General features: G+C 45.8%; 1 protein-coding gene across 1 annotated transcript in view; it reads right to left on the reverse strand.

Annotated features, from left to right (window-relative positions):
* CEP350 (centrosomal protein 350) overlaps positions 1 to 22,634 on the reverse strand; it is a 1,602,561-nt gene that overhangs the window by 384,419 nt on the left and 1,195,508 nt on the right. The window contains exon 27 of the mRNA XM_085601771.1: positions 8,808 to 8,965. Within this exon, the coding sequence (XP_085457897.1) occupies positions 8,808 to 8,965 (158 nt within the window). The remainder of the gene's footprint in view (positions 1 to 8,807; positions 8,966 to 22,634) is intronic.

A 22,634-nucleotide genomic window follows, 5' to 3' on the forward strand; every position in this document is an offset into this window, starting at 1 on the left:
AGGTTGACAGTAAACCTTAGTTGATGTAGTAAATCTAGGGTCTTTAGAGTGTTTTGTTTGCCTAGTGTGAATGTGTTTGCTTTGATTAGCCAGTCATTTAGATAAGGGAAGACATGAATGTTTTCTCTGTGCAGATGTGCTGCCACAACTGCTAAACATTTTGTGAATACTCTTGGTGCCGTAGTGATCCCAAAGTGAAGAAGTTTGAACTGATAATGTTTTCCCTGAAATAGAAAACGGCGGTATTTTCTGTGTGCAGGATAAATTGGTATATGGAAATAGGCATCCTTTAGATCCAAGGTTGCCATGAAGTCCCCTTTTTGTAGTAAAGGGATGATCTCTTGAAGAGTGACCATGTGGAAATCTTCTGATATTATATAATGATTTAGTGGTCTGAGATCTAGAATGGGCCGGAGGGATCCATCTTTTTGGGAAATAAGGTAGTATAGTGAATATACCGCTATCCAGTGAAATTGTGATGGAACTGGTTCTATTGCTCCTTTTTGCAACAAAGCTGTTATTTCTTATTGCAGAAGGATTTGATGTTGCATGGATAGTTTCCGTTTGTGAGGTGGAATATTTGGAGGAGTTGTTATAAGCTCCAGACAATAACTATGTTGTATAATGTCTAAGACCCATTGGTCTGTTGTAATTGAATTCCAATATTTGAGAAATTGTTGAAGACGACCCCCAACAGGTGTTTGGTGCTGTGGGGGGAAGGTAAAGGAGTCCTTGTTTAGTATTGCTATTTTAGGAACGGGTATTGTTTCCTCAGCCTCTCCCTTTAAAATTGTTACCTCTGTAGAAGGTTTTTGTTGCTGAGGCTTGTCCCCGACTTTTATATTGTGACCCAGCGGTACCTGAGAAAGCTGTCCTTGCCCCTCGTTTATTATTGGGCCTATGAAAGGAACCTCTGTAGAGGTTTGTAGAGCTCCCACTGATTTTGCTACCTCAGTGTCCTTTTTCATTTTCACAAGGGCTATGTCCACTTAAGGCCGAAAAGATTTTCCTTATCGAATGGGAGATTTAATATGGTTTGTTGTACTTTTGGTTTGAAACCTGATACCCTTAACCATGCATGCCTTCTTAATAGGACACTGGTATTTATAACTTCAGCAGCAGTGTCGGCTGCATCTAGTGCACACTTAATGGAATTGTTGGTGATAAGCTTGCCTTCATTGACAATCTCTTGACCTCTTTCTGTGCTCCTCTGGGAGGTGTTGGAGAAGCCCCTCTATTTCGTCCCAGTGAGCCCTATCATGTTTTGCTAGTAAAGTCTGACTATTGTCTAAATGTAAAATTATCTTATCTTCTGTAAAGTGATATCTGGTAGAGACAAAGTCTAGCCGCAGAGTCATTAACATTTGAATTCTCCCCAGGCGCCAGTCTGGATCCGGAAATATTTCAAAAGTACCTCTGTGCGCCGGGGGACGGCATTGCACAGCTCCGCAATGACGTTGACTCCGGTCATGAGGTCAGTGGAGCTACACAGGTCCCCTCCGGCGCACGGATGTCAGTTTCTTCTAGGCAACCTTGCGCACAAGAACACGAAGCTTCTAAAGAAACTGGTTGTGGAAGCTGTGTGCCAAAATTATCAAAAATCTTTGAAACATTAATACAAAAAAAAACATCAAATGGTATGTTGATACTAGACATGGCTTTTAAAGAAAACCCCAAAACAGTCAATAAAGCACAGGGCTACGTGAAACCTACACCCTGGTGAATAATCATCAAGTAAGGGAAGAAACCCTTACACTCTATAGTCCATTCATCAATGGTAATGAATGGCATGGTAATAGCAAAACAAAATCTATAAAAACTACACCAAGTTGTCAATACAAAGCATGGATTTACCAAAGACTTTCAAATAAAGAACAAATAAATCGATACTGCCCACTGGTGTCTAATCTAGTGTGAAAGACAAAACACCCCCACCCCACCGACCACACACATTTGGAAATAGATGGTACAGCAACTTGTCAACAAAAACCTATGTGGCCAGGCCAACTGGTTTGTTGAGTTCCAGCATAAGTTGAGCTAGTGATTACCGGTATAAAAAACCAGTGCTGAAAAAGAGTATAACCCTTACCTCATAAGTCATTCGCAGAGTGGTTAGGATGGGCAGGAAGTTAATGAACCTGCGGCTAGACTTTGTCTCTACCAGATATCACATTACCAAAGAAAAGTAACTTTTACATCTGATAGAGACATCTAGTCGCAGATTCAATTTGAATTAAATACCATAGCTATTGCCCCATGGAGGAGGGTCTGCAAACTCATCCTACAAAAGTTCTCAAAGAGAACCAGCCGGTCATAACTAACAATCGACTAACTGTACGTAGGAACAGCAAAACAAGAGCTTGGCTTTTGATGGAATCCACAATCACTGTCACAGAACATATACATGAAAAGCAATCGTCCCTTCAAGGAAAGTGGAAAAAACTCTTAAAGAACCATCTGTAAGTTATCAGACACTATCCTCTATCCCAAAAAGGGAAGAGAACTCGATGGCCAAAAGGCCCGAGTGCTAAACAAAAGTCATGAAATCCTGTCATGAAAGTGTCCAAATAAAATCCAAAGAAGAACTCTCAGAACTCAATCCATTATACCAAGATGAATGAACCCAAAAGAACGATAAACAATAATACTTCCATGGCATGAAGAATTTTGTTTGAACAAAATGACAACTTGAAGGTTACATAATGAACTGTAAAGAAACTAAAATGACACTAATAGGTTTGAATTTAATATTGGTATTCAGCAATTATGCCAGTTGTAAAGAAAAAAAAATTGCCACAAAGGTGTACCTTGACATATACATAATACATATAAATTTGTGTCACAATAGACTCCGAGTGGTTTGACAACTCAGAGCTTCGCTGGCCTACATTTACTGCCGGACCGCAAGTATCTACAAAGCATGCACCAGCATGGTCTTCAGTGTCATTGTACGAAAGTCTGAACGGGACTCAGAGCCGTGGGCACGTGCTCAAAATACCAAGGCAAGTGAAAGAAGAAAGGGGAAGGCACCTATCAGTGCAGTATCAAAACATTAAATAAGAAAAAAAACGAAACATTCAAAGGAAATAATATACAAAATGAATCCTTGTTAGAAACAAATCGCATGCAACAACACGTGATACGAAACACAATTTGATCACAAGTCCACCTCAAGAAGTATCTGCCATGATTTCCAAGGACTTGTAAAACACAGAGAAAATAGATACATACCCAAAAAGGCAGGATATATATATATATATATATATATATATATATATATATATATATATATATATATATATATATATATATATATATATATATATATATATATATATATATATCCACAAAATATTTCTAAACAGAAATACGACGACTCCGATGAAAAAAGCAGCTCCAAGCACTTTATTTCAAACTTCAGAGACAGGCAGGCAGTCCACCATAAACACTTTGCCCATAGTCCTTACGCGTTTCAGCTTTCTCTCAAGCCTTGATCACAGGTAGGCATTTCATCAAAGCAGGAGTCACATGCTTATTTAGCATAGGTCAGACTACCGGATTGGTTGTAGTCCACCAATTACTGTTCCGTTTCTGATGAGCACACTTTCAAAATTGTTCTTTAAACTGCATTATTTTTAAAGCGTTTTTTTGTTTTTTTTCATGTTTTGCTAAACTGCAGTCTACAATCTTTTACTCATGTGAGAAAAAAGTGTGCTAAAATAAATCAGTGCCATGGACTTGCCTCATGCAGTTTCACTCTCCCAGTGCGTGTTTGAATGCTATTAACATCAGCCAGCAGAATGGAATATTCTGCAAGCATCCCTTGCCCACCTCCTTTCTGAAATTTCTTCTGGGTGCAATCCCGTGTTCATTTGTAAAAGGTGGCAGGCGGGTCAGGCTCCTCTCAATAAATCAACCACAGTTTTTTCTTCGTTTACAGAGCCACAGACCCTGGCAGGGCGGCTTCGTCGAGCAGGAACGAAGAATCCTGTTTTAAATCGCTTTAAAAAGAATGCAGTTTAAAGAACAATTTTGAAAGTGTGCTCATCAGAAACGGACACAGTAATTGGTGCCTGACCCGCCTGCCACCTTTTACAAATGAACACGGGATTGCACCCAGAAGAAATTTCAGAAAGGAGGTGGGCAAGGGATGCTTGCAGAATATTCCATTCTGCTGGCTGATGTTAATAGCATTCAAACACGCACTGGGAGAGTGAAACTGCATGAGGCAAGTCCATGGCACTGATTTATTTTTAGCACACTTTTTTCTCACATGAGTAAAAGATTATAGACTGCAGTTTAGCAAAACATGAAAAGAAAAAAAAAAAAAAAACGCTTTAAAAAGAATGCAGTTTAAAGAACAATTTTGAAAGTGTGCTCATCAGAAACGGACACAGTAATTGATGGACTACAACCAATCCGGTAGTCTGACCTATGCTAAATAAGCATGTGACTCCTGCTTTGATGAAATGCCTACCTGTGATCAAGGCTTGAGAGAAAGCTGAAACGCGTAAGGACTATGGGCAAAGTGTTTATGGTGGACTGCCTGCCTGTCTCTGAAGTTTGAAATAAAGTGCTTGGAGCTGCTTTTTTCATCGGAGTCGTCGAATTTCTGTTTAGAAATATTTTGTGGATTTAAAACAGGATTCTTCGTTCCTGCTCGACGAAGCCGCCCTGCCAGGGTCTGTGGCTCTGTAAACGAAGAAAAAACTGTGGTTGATATATATATATCGAAAACAGGTAAGGTAACTTCAGATAGAAGTCTCCATCATGTTGTTTCCGACAATACCTATCACACAGCGTAAGATACAGAGTTCACCCCATTATGTTCTAGTTTTTGGGCTACAGACTGGTGCCTGGGGAGAATTCAAAAGTTAATAAATCTGCAGCTAGATGTCTTTATCAGATGCTAAGGATTAGCTGCTTGTGCCGCAACTTTTTTACCAGAGGCATCCATGAGTTTGGACTTCATTTCTGGTGCTGGCGCTTCTGCAGTTGTTTGGGAGTTAGCTTTGTTCCTAGCATTGGACACCACTAAAGAGTCTGGGGTTAATTGACCTCTAATAAAAATGAGGTCTGTTGGTGGTGTTTTGCATTTCTTATTCAATGCGTGGAGTAATTATCCTTGATTTGACAGGCTGCTTAAAAATTTCATCTGATTGAAGAGTCGCACATTTGAGGTGTGGTAAAAATTGTGCCCTTCATTGTGCAGATGACAAAGTTTCAAAGAGGATATCTTTCTCTATTGAGTCCTTATATAAAGGTACCTGATGAAAAGTGGCTGCTCTTGCTATGAGATCCTGATAAGCTGTGTTGCATCAGCTTATCAGGATCTCATAGTAAGAGCGGCCACTTTTCAGGTGGTGATGTACAGCTGGGATATAAATTAGGATCAGTGGCAGCATGAGGGTCAATATTATAATCATCCCAGGGTTCCTCTGGTTGCGTTTCATCTGAGATATCCGGATCATATTCTACTGTTAACTGAGGAGACATGCTACCTGATTCAGACAATTGTGGTGAGTGAGGTGGTGGAGTGGGTGGTGGAGGTGTTGACTGTGGTGGAGGTGTTGACTGTGGTACAGGTGAAGTAGGAATGGACTAGTTGCAGCATCCTTTCTCTTCTTCTTTAGTGGTTGAACAGGAATGCCCAAAGCCTCCTCAAAACGTAACTGCTTTTTAGGAGATGTTGTTTTGGTGACTGTACCAGAATTGTATTTGTTCTAAGTGGAATTTGAAGTGTTTTCGGTTTCGGACTGAGCTTTTGATGCAATTGTTCGAGGATTGGCTCTGGAGGAGCATTCAAACGAAGCATTTCGGTGGTGGAAGCTTTGTTTTCGATGGAGGAATATCAGAATCCGAAAAAACAAGTCTTTTTTCGGTGCCTAGACCTTAGACCGAGGTGCTGTGGTCTCGGACGGAAGGAATATGGAGGCCACGGCTGTAGACCGAACTTTCGGAGCCGAGCTGGAGGGTGAGGCTTCGGAGTCATGTTTTGGTGCATGCCACGGCTTGTCTGCAGTGGCGGCCCGTGAGCAGCTTTTGCGGTGGAAGCCGAGAATTTGGTTTTCGGAGCAGGTCTAGAATTACTCATGGTATGTTGTTTCTGTACTGGCTGATGAGTGGCCCAGTCCTTTTCTGACTGAGACTCAGAATCATGGATGGAAAGTGAGTGATTCCTCCTGTGCCACTGAAGCCTCGTCATCTTGTCGAGTGAAGATGTCAGGGACATCGTCCATTTGCTTGTGCTGCATTTCTTGTTGTCTAGCCCTTTGGCCCCTAAGAGTCTTCTTAGACCGGAAATACTTTTAGGTCTCACAGGTGTCCTTTCGATGTTCGGGCAAGAGGCATAAGTTGCAAATGGGATGTTGGTTGGTGTGAGGGTATTTGGAGTGACACTTCGGACAGAAATGGAACGCATTCCATTAGCAGGTTATTCTCAAGCTCGTTGGAAATGGAGAAGTGATGCCTGGTCGGGTGTGGCCCGTAGGCCAAGGGAACGAGCCAAAAACCCAAACGGAAAGTCCAAGTATGGGAGGTAATAAGTTACATATTGAGATAATACAGTCGAGAGATAGAACCGACCGAAAATGGGCCAAAGGAGACTTGAACCGGAGCGCGAGATACTACATCCGAACCCGTTGCCGGAAAAAAACAATCTGAAGATGCCGTTGATGACCACGCGCAGTATTACCAAGAAGAGGAGTCACACTGTCTCGTGACTTGAAAACTTCTTAGAACAAAAATAACGTGTGTGAAGTCCAAAACGAGATGGCGGACTTATGCAAAGCTAGTGTATCTACAGCACACATGCCTCAAACAGTGTTTTTGGGGCGACAGAGTCTGGACCTTCCTGAGGTAGCCCCCCACCCATGGAACCCATAAACAAAGTCGAAGTGGACTCAGGTCCCACAAAGAAAAGGATCCACTTACCTCTAAGCTACAGCTGAACATGTTGTAACCTGGAGACCAGCAGACCAGTGGCAACTGGACCTGGAATGGACTCCCTTGCTAAAGCATTGACAGAGTCTTGAGGTCGGAGTCGACCCCTGAATTTCGTACACCCCAAAGGAACTCAGCACATCTCTTCAGCATCTCAGCTTCATCCACAGCATCAGGACCACATCTTGACTGGACCGCTTTAACACAGGTAAACTGTCCGAGTGGACCAGAGTAGTCCATGTTACTGGCCCCAGCCAGTGTCACTAGTCCAAGAGTATTCCAACAGCTGTTTTAACCATTGGCTACCAACCACTTGTTTATTGCAGCCAACCAATTAAAGTCAAAGTATTTCACTTACCTTTGAAAAATTATATGCTCGGTTCCCCTCGATATATTTTTGTTGCTCTGGTGTTCAAATTAAGATAAAAATACACTCTATTTAATGTCAGATTTTTATTGTGTTGTACCTCTCAGTTATTAAATGTTTTGGTACTTCTAAATGCTTTACACTTCTTGCTTGAAACAAGCCTGACTGCTCTGTGCTACTAAGTTCTTTTTTCTTTTTAAAGAACCTAACTGGACTGGATAGAGATTGTGACAGGATTACTTGGTAAGGTCTCACAAGCACACCACATAATAATCCATTTTCCTACACATAAAATCATGAACAACTAAACTGGATGGAGATGTATGTAATGCACGGAAATAAGCATCACTGTGTAAAGGGAAAAATGTAAGCACATGGAACCCCTCTTTCTTTAAAGAATGATTAAATGGCACCCCTCCCTTTAGGATTACTGGGTCACAAAAAAAGTGCATGGTGGAGGTATAGCCCTAGATACAGATCTAGGTATCAGCAGCTCACAAGCCATGGATAAAAAACTGAAAATTGATATATTCAGAGTTTTTCTAACCTCCTTCTCTTCATCCATCCCCTTTTCTACTCTGTACCTACTGATCCTTTGGAAGAAGGCATGGAGAATAGTTGGCACTTTGAATTTCAAAAGGACTGGAGAAGTAATATACTGTGTAACGAAGGGGAAAAAAGGGTTAATACCATATTAGGATGCAGGAACATGGTGGGCGACCTCATTCACATAGTTTGGGACTGTACAGTCCTCCAGCCGTTATGGAAAGAACTAGGAGACATGCTAGGAACTGTCCTAAGACGCTTAATTAACCTATCCCTAAAGTAGCATTTCTCCACCTGTTAGATGGTGAGAAACACATCAACGCTGAGAGAGTCCTCATTAAACTGGGTCGGACAATAGTGAAAAGAGACTGCATGCATGCAATGGCAGGCAAGAGCCCCACCGGTGGGAGCTTGGAGGGCGGAGATGAACTTATGTTGTACACGCAAGTAAACAGTTTATGAGTCCCAGGGATCCCTGGGGAAAAACCAGCAACTCTGGGAGGCATGAAATGGATAGAGAAGGGGTGGACTGACTCCCTCAGAAGAAAAAGACATACCCGAATCAGGGACCAGGCCAACATGAACATTCAAATGCATGAGGTGCTCTTCAGGGGGACCAACTATGTCCAAGCGACATACATAAGGTGTTTGTGATGGTGCTGTATTTACATTCAAACTCAATAAAAAGGTTACTTTGCAAAAATAATACCATTTTAAACAATTTTTTACTTCAACTGCTAAACACTCCTGGATTTCTGGGCTCTGTTATTATAGTATTACCCAACCTATACAGCACATCACTGGGTTCCTAGGCATTACGACATAACATCCAAACTTGCACTCCTAGGCACTCTCTCATGAGAGAGCAGCCCTGGATACCTCCACGCCATAACTGCAGAACAGCTTTTCACAAGTGCCAATAAGAATATGGAAAAAAAGGTTGGTTAGTTACTTTTCATCCATGCGGCTTCGCATCTTCTTGAGTTTCTGCATGATGCTACTGGTTTCACTGCCAGAGATGGACACCGGAGAAGGGCTGCGGCTCTGCTGTTCTGTCCGGACAGGACTTGAGGGAGTGCTAAGTCTGGGTTCAGGCTCACTAGAAAGATCCTGCATCAAATAAATAAATAGCTGGTGTATCAAAGAGAAATCAAGAGAATACATCATATAAGGCAAGACAGAGGGATACAGAAAACCATAAAGATCACAGATCGATTTAGGACTATTGATTTCCAAGAGGTCTGCATTACTTAATTTGAGTGCTCAACAAAATGCAGAAATGCCTCAGCTATGAAAAAAATAATATGCTGTTCTCTTTTGTTGGTGGGTACCCTGCAACGAGCTCTCATGTGTATGTAAAAATACTTGGAATAGAGTACTAGTAGTTTTGCATGCAAATTGACCCCCTTAAGATCAGTGTACAGGCAAGAATATATTATGGTAAAATGGTTGTTTCTCTACTTTTCATAAAACAAGTACCTAGCCTCAAACAAGGACTACTTCAGACTAAGCAGAAGGCCCCTAGCCACAGAGAAGCCAAATTCAAATGCCTGCTGCTATTTTCCCTTACCTTTAGGGTTGAGGAGGCAATCATGAGGCTGGTGAGATAGCAGTCCTCTGACCCAACCACCCCCCCCATCCCACCCAGCAAAGGGACCTACCCTACTTAGGGGCAAATTAATTTTCAGCATTTACCCTTCCCGGGTGGTGAGGGTCTGATTGGGTCCAGGATCTCCATGAACATCCCCCACCAAGGGCAGGGAAAATGGCAGATGCTATTTTGTGGTATTGTTCTGCAACTGAGGGACTGCACCATCCTCGGGCACATATAGTGCAAAAGGGGTACCACTGGAATGGGGACGATCTCCAGTTTCCAATCACAATCCTCTAAAGGAATTCACCACTACACAAGGATCAGATTTTTGTTTAAGTGGGGTGCTGCCTCCCCACCCACTCCCCCCTCAACTCCTTCTCTTACGAAACAGGGGCCAACACCTACGTGGTGCAAATTCATTATGAGCATTTTCTCTTCCCGAATAGGGCTGTGTGTGTGGGGGTAAGGAGAAGAAGAGGACTGATCCAGCACCAGTCTCACTGAATGCTTTGTCAACCCTAAAGGTGATGGTAAATAGCGACTGACATTTTGAATTTGGCTTCTGCACCCAGGGGACTGCTGATCCCTGAGCAAATCTAAAATGTGTCCCAACTAATCTGTCAGGTAAATTTTCCCGATAAATTGTAATCCTATTACATGAAAGCACACAGGAGTCTGTGCCCTAATTGTTTTTTGACTTTTGATCACCATCCTCAGATGTAAAGTATTGCTTTGTTGGTTAATTGATTACTGTATTTCTGCTGCCCTATTGATTAGTGTTTTGCAAGGTGAATTATATTTGTATCCCTTCATTTTGTCATGTAGATTGTTTTACTCCAGGCTGTAAAGTCTGTGTTCTTGAAGTGATTCAAAGTACGTTTTAAAATTCATTAACCCCTTCCAGTGTTTTATTAAACTAATTATATTTTTTCTACTTTTGTAAATATTTTTGTACTCCACTCTCACTTGCACTTCATTGCATTTTTATTTTCTCGTCATATCTGTGCATAAACAGCTCTTATAAGCTCTCCACTCTACCTAGCAAAAACAAATGGAGGAGTAAAATTCTAGAAAAGAAAAAGATGTGAATTTCGATGATTGCTGCCCAGGCCTTAAGATAAATTAATTGAAGACAGCTCAAAGACCGGTTCTAATCCTGAAACAGTACCTAAAAGTTAATCACGGATCGGAATTTCGAAGTGATTTTTCAGCTGGTAGCATTCTATTAGATGATTCTGAAGAATATGGCCATGCAGCGGAGCAGGGCAGTCGTGCTCTCACTTCACAGGCACAATCTGTGCCACTGAGAGAGCGTGGCATAATCCAGAGTGCAAACAGGAATCACACAAAGCACAGTAAGGGTTCCACTTGCATGCTAATATATTCCATCTGCTAATTCCTCCTTTAACTAGAGATGGTGGATATAATGTGAATTCTGCTATTTTTTTGTCCATCGACTAATCCCAACTTTTTACAGATAACATGCTTCTCGAGGAACTTGTGCAACAGATAAATCTGTGTACCAAACTTAACTAAGCAGTTGAAAAATCTTTGGGGCCTTACACTGCTCCTCGGAATACTGCTCAAACCATCAGGACAATCTTGCTGATATTCTCTCACGGTATGGACAACACCTAGCTTCCCACCTGTCATTGGTAGGGATCATTCTTTGGTTCTGCAACACAAGAAAATTAGTGACTTACCTGTAAATTCAGTTATCCAGTATTTATAGCTTTTATAGATTCACATGTTTAAATCATCCCCGCCGTCGAGGTGGGAGTCCCATAGTAATCTTATAATAGCAATAAATAACATTACCATAGGATATGGTGCACTAAGTATTAATTGGAGTAGCCCATCCATATCATTTGTAAATAAATAGAACTAAACTTGAAATATGGCCAATCCTACGACAGCACCCTTTAGCACACTCTCAACAGAGGCAAGTCCCTCAGATTTTCTAGAACAAGTGAGACAAGATTATTAATCATTAAATAAAGGAAGCATCTCAGGGGAGGAGGGTGGGTCAAATGTCAATCTATGAAATATATCAATACTGGATAATGGGAGTTACAGGTAAGTAACTTGTTTTCTTATCGAGTATTGGATCTTTCATAGATTCACATGCTTGAATCAGAATAGCAAGAAGGTATAACAGAACAATTTTTCAAATATGAACCTTACGAGGATGGCAGGTAAGCATTTGAAACATATATGCCTGTACAGTTTCCATAAACGTAAACATAATAAGTATAAGAATAATATGCTAACAATGTAAATGAAGTAAAGGAAACACCTCCATGACAGAGGCTTACCTTACTGAAAATGGTTGCGTAAGACTGCTTGTCCTACCGCTGCATCCGTATGGGTAGCCAAATCCAAGCAGTAGTGACTTGTAAATATATGCATCCACACTCTTCCATTTTGCTGCGCGGCAGATTTCGTCCAACTGGACTCCAGCGAACAGAGCTGTAGAGAATGAGGCTGCTCTCGCGGAGTGAGCTTTAGGCTTGTTTGTGAGTGACTTGCCCACTTTATCATGGCAAAAGTGGATGGTGGCCGGATTCCACCGAGCAATAGTTGCCCTGGCTACTGAAGCACCTGGTCTTTGTAAACTATAGGAGACGAAAAGCTAATCAGACTTTTGAATTTACTTTGTATGCTGTAATTAAAACTTGACACATCTCTTGATATCTGGTGTGTGCAGAGCTTTTTCATCTGGTGAAGTTGGGTTTAAAAAACAGTGTTTGGTGAATAACCGGTTCATTAAGATGGAAAGTAGAAGGAACCTTAGGAATAAATGCTGGATTAGTGAAGTCAAGATAAGGTTCTTTTATTGCATATGCTTGAAATTTCACTGACCCTCCTGGCGGATGTAAGGGCCAACAGTAATGCCACTTTCCAGGAAATACATATGACCTCGGCCCCGTATATAGGCTCAAACAGAGATCTCATAGGTTGGGAAAGGACAATATTAAGGTACCATTCAGGTAAAGGTGCCCGAATAGTAAGAAAAACCCTGAGCAAACCCTTCACAAATTGCTTCACAACTTGAATTGAACAAAGAGATGGGGCATTGGAGGAACGTCTAACTAGAAATGGCAGTGAGGTGTACCTTAATAGACGTATACATGAGACCTTATCTAGCCAAGGAGAGAAGGTAGGGCACAATTTTCTCTGGTGAGCAATTGAACAGATGCACATTATTCTGTAAGCACCATGCATTCCCACTTAAATCTGTAGGTCTTATTGGCAGATACAGCTCTTGCTCTAGACAGAATGTCCTTACAATCCTGAGGCAGATCCAAATTCTTGAATTCATTCAATTTGAGCCATGCATGCAATTAGAGAGATGCGGGATGTGGATGGAGAATCTGCCCTTTGCTCATTGTCAGAAGCGTTGATGTTACTGGAAGGCGATAGGGTCAACATTCTGAGAGTAGGAAGAGCTCTGTGAACCAGTGCTGGCGAGACCAGCAAGGGACAATGAGAATCAGACGGCATGGCTCTCTATTTTCATTAAAAGTTTTGCTATGAGAGGATATGGGGGAAAGCGTATGCAAAGAACTCTGACCATCTTATCAAAAACACATTCACCCTTGACCCTCTCTCCGGTTCCCAACTGGCGAAGAACTGGCCTTCTCCGTTCATTCGGGAGGCGAAAAGTTCCAAGTTGGGTTTGACTCACCTCTGGAAGATGGAGTTCAGAATTGTTTTGTTTAGCTCCCACTCGTGGCAGGTGTAGGAGGTTCGGCTAAGACAATCTGCTAGACTGTTGCTCAAATCTGGAAGAGGTTTCACCTTGATGGAGATGCGGTGCGCAAGAACCTATCACCATATTTTTGGCACTTCAAGAGACAGAATGTGGGACTGTGTACCACCCCATTTGTTGAGGTAATACTTGCACATGGTATTGTCTGTTCATATGAGAACAGAAGAGCCCCTTATCTTGGAAGGAAAGCCTGTAAGGCTAGAAAAATGGCCGCGACTCCAGAAAGTTGAGGGGCATCTTGGCAAGCGATTTGGACCACTTTCCTCTTATCTGGAGAGCCTGAAGATGTGCTCCCCAGCCCTCCAGAGAAGTGTCCGTAGTAAGAATGAACTCTGGTAGCGGAGGATGGAAAATTAGCTGAGAGCTTCTTGGAGTATTGCCATGAAGGAAGGGCCTTTTTCATGGGCGAAGTTATCCGAAACAGGTTGTCGAATTAAACCGGTTAATTTGAGCCATTGTTCATCTAGCTGCTCCTAGAAGGGTCTCATTTTGAGACGTGCGTGAGGCACGATCAGGATCGCTGAATACATCATGCCGAGTAGAGATTTCACTAGGCATACAGAAACGAACTCTTTTTCGGTCAGTTTCACGTCAATGAGATGAGATTTGCTGGTCTTTCTGCAGACAAGAATGCCTAGTCTTGTATGGTATCCAGAGTTGCTCCGAGAAAGGTGATCCTTTGAGACGGCACTAGAACAGACTTTTGATAATTGATTGTCAGCCACAGGGAGCCAAACATCCGTAAGCAGATTGAAGAGGCCTCCGAGGTTTGTTGACGAGATGGCACCTTTACTAGGCAGTCGTCGAGAAAAGGAAATAGTTGTAGACCTTGAAGTCTATGATGAGCAGTAACTGGGTCCAGACACTTGGATACTTGGGGAGCTGAGCAGAGACCAAAAGGAAGGACTTTGAACTGATAATGAGCACCTGCTACAGTGAAACAAAGGAATTTTCGATGCTTTGGATGGATCGGGAAACAGAAATATGCATCTTTGTAAATCGAGAATTGTCATAAAATCTGCGTGATCGAAGAGCTAGAGTATCTCCTGGAAAGTGACCATGCGTAATGACCTTTTCTGCAGATACTTGTTGAGGTTTCAAAGGTCTAGAATGGGCCACCATTCTCCCGACTTTTTCTTTGTTAGAAAGAAGCGAGAATAAAAAACCCTTCCCTTCTGTATGTGGGGAACTTTTTCTATGGCCCTTTTTGTAGCATAGTGAATGCTTCCATCTTTAACAACTGGAGATGAGATGGAAGCCATGTCTGAGGTGGATGAGAAGGTAGACTTGTCACAAACTCCAAAGTATGGCCATACTTTATTATATCCAGGACCCATTTGTCTGTGGTAATCAGACTCCATTGGTGGAAATGTAGAGAAATGTGTGTCCATTTGATTCAGTGCATGATAGCCAATGGTAACGTTATTTACTGCCATTATAAGATTACCGTGGGACTCCCACCTCGACGGTGGGGATGATTCAAGCATGTGAATCTATGAAAGATCCAATACTGGATCAGTTGAATTTGACTGTTAACTCTGAGGCATTGCCACAGAACCATCCAAATATTGACAAATTGTTGAAAATTATGCCGGTCGTGGAACATTTCTCGGAGTTTTCTCAAGTATTTTTATTTATTTATAACCCTGGAAAGAATACAGTCTTTGAACCTTTACAAAAGGGGGTTGCCATTCAGGCACTATATATCAAGGAAGAGAGCTTGCTACTGTATCACGCTTTATATGTTGTGTGAGAGTTAAGCTGGTTACAGCCTGAGAGTGTACATTGGACAGATTTCCACTATAAAACCTGCTGGTTGAACTTCCACAATAAGAACTAGTGAAAAGATTGTGTGGGATCTTGCTAAATCGCTTTTTCATAAAGGTCACAAACTTTGTGTGGACAATTTCTATAAAGGAATACATATGTTCAGAGAGCTGCACAGCGTTGGCACTGTACAGTATGTGGCAATTTGAAGTCACCACAAAAGATTCCAACAAATGTGTACAAGCCTATCTGTATACTTGATAACAACAAGTGCATGGGTGCAGTTGATAAAACTGACCAGCTACCTTAAACATGTGATGCAACTCTTACAACTCACACATGCTGCAAGAAGCTGGTTATCCACCTGATCTATCTGGCAACATACAATGCCTATGCTGTCTGCCATCAGATTAGCACAAGAAGACTGATCTTCTTTGACTCGGATTTGGCCATACATTTTGCTGTTGTAGAAGCAGTATGAAGGAAGCTGGCTCTGTATATACGATACCAAACTAAGGTATAGTGTGCACAGAGTCCAGGGAGTCCCCAGAGGTACAGCAGAGGCTAAATTAGTTAAGTACTAACGAACAAGTTACTTACCTTCGGTGACGATATACCCGTAAGAGACATATATTAGTTATAGATTCCTTACCTTAGAATTACCCCCAGGCGTCAGACTGGATCCGGAGAATCTTTTTCGTAGCAATACCCCTGCGTGTCGGTAGGTGGCGTCGGTCGACATCGTGTTAGTCGTCGGCATCGTGATCGCCGGGGTAACGTCGCGGTATCTACTTGGATACCGCACTCGTATGCTGACGTCAGTTCTTTACACGACATTCCACACCAGAAGCGCGGAGCCATGCAAGACACTGACCACTGGTGCACAAAACTAGGGCCCTGAAAGGGAGTCCCTTACCCTAGAAGTCAGTTCACAGAATGGGGAGAATGGGGGGGGCGGTAAGGAATCTATAACTAATATACGCCTCTAACAGATATATCGTTACCGAAGGTAAGTAACTTGTTCATCTAAAAGAGACTATTAGTTAAAGATTCCTTACCTTAGAATAGATACCCCAGCAATACCAACCCCGGAGCTGGGTCTGCGAAGCAAGTTCACACCAGAAAGTCCTAGAGAATTAATTGGCAGAAGAAGCAGTCTCTCCGGACTTGACTGTCTAGGCAGTAGTGTTTAGCAAACGTGTGCAGGGATGCCCATGTGGCTGCCTGACAAATGTCACCAAGGGGGACTCCACGACTCAAAGCAGTAGTGGCTGCAGTCGCCCTGGTAAAATGGGCGCGCAGTCCCACTAGAGGTTCCTTCTTTGCCAAGGAATAACAAATGTTGATGCGAAGAACAACCCACCGAGAGATGGTACGTTTTTGCACGGCCCGACCTTTCCTTGCGCCCACATAGCCAACAAAGAGCTGGTCATCCAACCGGAATAGTTTATTCCGATCCAGATAGAAAGATAATGCACGTTTTGGATCCAGACAGTGGAGTCTCTCTTCCTCCTTTGAAGGATGCGGGGGCGGGAAGAAGGTGGGCAAAGTGATGGTCTGTCCAAAGTGGAAAGAGGTAACCACTTTTGGAGAGGGGGGGGGGGGAGGGGGAAAGGTTGAATTCGAAGGACAACCTTGTCCGGATGAACAGCAAGGAAAGGAGGCTTAGAAGACAGAGCCTGAAGCTCACTCACCCTGTGAGCAGAGGTGATGGCAACGAGAAAAGCAGTTTTCTAAGTCAAGAGTCTGAGAGGACAATTATATAGTGGGTCAAATGGAGCGCACATAAGGTAAGTCAAGACCAGATTCAAGATACACTGGGGCATTACGAAAGGAATAGGAGGAGAGAGGTGAATAATGCCCTTAAGAAATCTATAGGGGACTTGAAAAGAGAAGGCTGATCAGGAAGGCGAAGAAAGGCTGAAATGGCCGATAGATAGCCCTTAAGAGTGCTCAGAGCATTGCCCTGCTGGGGCAAGGAAAGGAGGAACAAAAGGACCTCAGAAAGAGGAGCAGAGAGGGGATCCACAGCCTTTGCTGTGCACCATGTCACAAATTTGTTCCATCTACAGGCGTATACCGTTTTGGTGGAGGGAAGCCTGGCTGCCAAGATAACATTACAGACTACGTGAGGAAGGTCAAAAGCTGTCAACTGTTGCCGCTCAATCTACACGCAAGGAGGTGGAGGCTGGACAGGTTTGGGTGGATGACCGTCCCCTGTTGCTGCAACAGAAGATCCTCCTGAAGAGGTAGTCTGATCGGAGGATCGATGGCCATGTGGAGAAGTGTGGCTCAATGGTTAGAGTGGCAGACCTCGATGCAGAGCACTGGTCCGGGACCAGGGTTCGATTCCTGACGCGGCAGGGTCTCGGGCTATAAATTCCGCGGACCGGATATTCTCGCATCAGTGCCTATTCTAATCATGGGTCCCACGCTGCAACTCTGGGCAATAGCTTGCTTAGTCTCCACAACGGCCCCAACAGCGCTGGGATGCCTGGCTTCACTATGGGGGTGCCCAGGAGTGGACACTTCACATGAATAGCCAGGAAGGGTTCCTACAGCGGTATGTACAGCGCGGAGATACCCCCAGGGGTGATTCGGCGCTATATAAGCACATAGATGTGCAAGAGCTCGGGATACCAGACTCTTCGTGCCCAATCCGGAGCCACCAGAATGACTTGGGCCCGGTCGCGCCTGATCTTCAGCACTCTGGACGAAGTGGTATAGGCGGAAAGGCGTATAGAAGACCGCAACTCCACTCGCGATGAAAAGAGTCGCAGAGCGAGTGCCGCCTTGGAAATTCCAACATGCAGAACTGTGGACATTGCGCTTACTCTTCGGTGGCCAATAGATCTAGCCAAGGCTCTCCCCACTGCTGAAAGAGACCTTGCACCACCTCCGAATGAAGACGTCATTCGTGATCCATCATGCACTTACGGCTGAGCTCGTCTGCCCTGGCGTTCAGCGAACCTGCCAGGTGTTGAACCACCAGAGATAAGCCCTGATGTTCCAGCCATGTCTAAAGGCGGAGGAGCCTCTTGACATAGGGTCCACGACCCTACCTCGCCCTGTTTGTTGCAGTACCACATGGCGGTGGTGTGTTCCGTGAACACCTGCACTACTCTTCCCCGGACAGAGGGAAGGAATGCCCTCAGTGCAAGACGGATCACCCGAAGCTCCAGAAGGTTGATGTGGAGCCCGGACTCTGCCGGAGACCAGAGGCCTCTGATCTCCATCTCTCCCAAGAGGCCGCCCCACCCCAGAAGTGATGCATCTGTCATCACTGTGAACTCTGGTTGGGTAAGGGAGAGGGATCTGCCGCTGACCCAATCCTGGTTCGTGAGCCACCACTGCAATTGGCGTACAGTGCACTCCGTGATCTGGATGCAATTGGAAAGATTCCCACTGGAACTTCAGGTCCCACTGCAGAGCCCACGAATGCCACCTGGCATGATCCACCAGCAGGATGCAGGAGGCCATGAGGCCCAGCAGCCTCAGGGTCATTCTGACCGAAACCCGGGATAGAGGCTGAAAGATTGTAATCATAGCCCGAATATCCCAGGCTCGCTGTTCGGGGGGATAAGCCCGAAACTGAGTTGTATCCAGAACAGCTCCGATGAAAAGGAGCTTCTGAGAGGGAGTCAGGTGTGACTTCCGCACGTTGATAGTGAACCCCAGCGAATGCAGGAGGTCCGCCGTGGTCTGGAGGTGGGAGACGACAGCCTGGGGCAAGCCCGCCTTCAACAGTAGCTTCCGGAGGAAGCGGTTGACGTTCCTGAGATCTAAGATAGGATGCAGGCTTTTGTCCTTTTTGGGTACCAGAAAGTAGTGGGAGTAGCAACCACAACCTCAATGGCTCCCTTGGCCAAGAGAGCGGCAACTTCCTGATCGAGAAGGGCCAAGTGATCCTCCGACATGCTTTGGAATGTAGGTGGCATGGATGGAGGGGTAGTCTCGAAGGGGAGGGAGTAGCCCCTTCGGACTATCTGCAAAACCCACCTGTCTGACGTGATGTTCTGCCAGTGGGGGAGGTGATGGCGGATCCTGACGCCCACTGGCAACTAGTGGCCCTGGAGGGTAGGACTAGGACCTGGAGGGTGGGACTAGGGTTTGGAGGCTGCTGCAAAGGGGGCGCTGGTGGACTGGCCTGCCTGCTGGCCCCCAGATTCACAACGCTGGGTCCCACGTCCCCAACTGCGAACAGGCTGGGCAGCTTACGCAGGCCTGTGGCTCTGGGCAGAACGTGGTGGGTCACCCATTCCGTAGCCACGAAAGGGGTGAAAAGCAGACTGCGCGGGGCGAGTGGAAGCGAGGCCCAAGGATCTGGCCGTAGCCCTAGAATCCTTAATGTGCTCAAGTGCATTGCCCGCTTTGTTGTCAAACAAGCGACGGCAATCAGAGGGCATGTCCAAAAGAGTCGATTGGACATTGCCTAAAAAGCCACTGGACCTCAGTCAGGCGTAGAGTCTCAGGGCGACCGACGTTGAAGCATAAGTTACTTACCTTCGGTAACAATTTATCTGCAAGAAACATTAGTTAGATTCCTTACCTTAGAATATCCCCAGGCGTCAGACTGTATCTGGAAAGATTTTTCTTCGGCAGTACCCCTGCGCGTCGGTAGGCGTCGTCTGCGGCTCCGCGTCCGTCGTCTGTGTCGTGATCGCCGGGATGACGTCGCTGGAGTGCTTAGACGCCGCCCTTGCGCACTGACGTCAGTTCTGTACATAGCTTTCCGTGCCAGGAACGCAGAGCCATGCAAGAAACCGACACTGGTGCCATGAAGCTAGGGCCCTCATAGGGAAATACCTTAACCCTAGATATCGGTTCGCAGAACGGGGAGTATGGGTGGGGCGGTAAGGAATCTAACTAATGTTTCTTACAGATAGATCGTTACCGAAGGTAAGTAACTTATGCATCTGAAAGAAACACGTTAGTTAGTTTCTTTACCTTAGAATAGATACCCCAGCAATACCAACCCCGGTGGTGGGCCTGCGAACCAAGATCACAACAGGAAGTCCTGGAGGACGGAACGGCCAAAGAAACCATCCCTCCGGACTCGGCTGTCCAGGCAGTAATGCTTGGCAAACGTTTGCAGCGAGGCCCACGTAGCTGCCTGACAAATGTCCTGCAAAGGGACTCCCCGCCCCAAGGCAGAAGTAGCCGCTGTGGCCCGAGTGGTATGGGCACGCAGCCCCACAGGAGGATCCTTTTTAGCCAAGGAATAACAGACCTTAATGCACAAAACGACCCACCGAGAGATGGTTCGCTTATGCACCGCCCGTCCCTCTTAGCGCCCACGTAGCCAACAAAGTGTTGGTCGTCCACCCGGAACTGTTTTGTGTGGTCTAGATAAACGGAGAGCGCACGTTTTGGGTCCAGATGGTGGAGCCTCTCTTCCTCTTTCAAGGGATGCGGAAAGAAGGTAAGCAAGGTAATGGACTGCCCGATGTGAAAGGCAGTAACCACCTTAGGAAGAAAAGAAGGACGAGTCCTCAGAACAACCTTGTCCGGATGGACAGAAAGGAGGTTTAGATGAAAGAGCCTCGAGCTCACTCACTCTTCTGGCAGAGGTGACAGCAACCAGGAAAGCGGTTTTAAGAGTCAGAAAACAGAGAGGGCAATTATGAAGTGGTTCAAAGGGAGCGCACATCAGGAAAGTAAGAACCAGATTCAAGTCCCACTGAGGCAGCACGAAAGGAACTGGAGGAAACATGTGCGTGATGCCTTTCAAGAATCTATTGAAAACAGCGGACTTGAAGAGGGAAGGCTGATCAGGAAGCCTCAAGAAGGCTGAAACAGTTGAAAGATATCCCTTGATGGTGCCCAGAGCAGAGCCCTGCTGGGCTAGAGAAAGAAGGAAGAGGAGAACCTCAGAAAGAGGGGCGGAAAGGGGATCCTCCCCCTTTGCTGTGCACCATGCCACAAACGTGTTGCACCTGCAGGTGTATACCGTCTTTGTGGAGGGACGCCTGGCTGCCAGAATAACATCACAGACTTCAGGAGGCAAGTCAAAAGGCATCAACTGTTGCCGCTCAATCTCCACGCATGGAGGTGGAGGCTGGACAGGTTCGGGTGGAGGACCATTCCCTGGTACTGCGACAGAAGGTCCTCCTGAAGAGGCAGTCGAATCGGGGGATCGATTGACAGAGTAGCTCGGGATACCAGTACCTTCGTGCCCAATCCGGAGCCACAAGGATGACTTGGGCCCGGTCGCGCCTGATCTTCTTCAGCACTCTGGGCAGAAGTGGTATAGGCGGAAAGGCGTATAACAAACCGCAACTCCACTCGCGGCGAAAAGCGTCTCCGAGCAAGTGCCGCCTTGGAAATTCCAACGCGCAGAACTGATGACATTGTGCGTTCTCTTCGGTGGCAAATAGATCTAACCAAGGCTCTCCCCACTGCCGAAAGAGGCCTTGCGCCACGTCCGAGTTCAGACGCCACTCGTGATCCATCATGCACCGACGGCTTAGTTCGTCCGCCCTGGTGTTCAGAGAACCCGCCAGGTGTTGAACCACCAGGGTGATGCCCTGATGTTCCAGCCATGTCCAGAGGCGCAGAGCCTCTTGACATAGGGTCCACGACCCCACCCCACCCTGTTTGTTGCAATACCACATGGCGGTGGTGTTGTCCGTGAACACCTGCACTACACTTCCCCGGACAGAGGGAAGGAATGCCTTCAGTGCAAGTCGGATCGCCCGCAGCTCCAGAAGGTTGATATGGAGCGGAGACTCCGCCGGAGACCAGAGTCCTCTGATCTCCGCCTCTCCCATGTGGCCCCCCCATCCCAGGAGGGACGCATCCATCACCACTGTGTGCTCCGGTTGGGGTAGGGATCTGCCGCTGACCCAATCGCGGTCCACGAACCACCACTGCAACTGTCTTGCAGTGCCCTCCGAGATCAGGATGTGGTCGGACAGGTTGCCCTGATGTTGAGCCCACTGAAACTTCAGGTCCCACTGCAGAGCCCGCATCCGCCACCTGGCGTGATGCACCAGCAGGATGCAGGAGGCAATCAGACTCAGCAGCCGTAGGGCCAACCTGACCGAAACTCGGGATAGAGGCTAAAAGACTGGAATCAGAGCCTGAATATCCCGAACCCACTGTTCGGGAGGATAAACCCGAAACTGCGCCGAGTCCAGAACCGCTCCGATGAAGAGGAGCTTCTGGGAGGGACTCAGATGTGACTTTGGCACATTGATGGAGAACCCCAGCGAGTGCAGGAGGTTGGCCGTATTCTGGAGGTGGGAGACGACTGCTTGGGACGAGCCCGCCTTCAATAACCAGTCGTCGAGATAGGGGAAGACTGGAACCCCTAATCTGCGCAGATGAGCTGCGACCACCGCCATCACTTTCGTGAACACCCGAGGGGCACTGGTACGGCTGAAGGGGAGCACGGTGAACTGAAAGTGCTCATGGCCCACCGTGAACCGCAGGTAACGCCGGTGGGCCGGCAGAACGGGAATATGGAAATAAGCATCCTGCAGGTCCAACGCTACCATCCAGTCTCCAGGGTCCAGGGCAGCCAAAACCTGAGCTAACGTCAGCATCTTGAACTTCTCCTTCCGGAGGAAGACGTTGACGCTCCTGAGGTCCAAGATAGGGCGTAGGCCCTTGTCCTTCTTGGGGACCAGAAAGTAGTGAGTAAC

Source organism: Triturus cristatus, chromosome 4_2 (assembly GCF_964204655.1).
Source record: "Triturus cristatus chromosome 4_2, aTriCri1.1, whole genome shotgun sequence".
Taxonomy (NCBI): domain Eukaryota; kingdom Metazoa; phylum Chordata; class Amphibia; order Caudata; family Salamandridae; genus Triturus; species Triturus cristatus.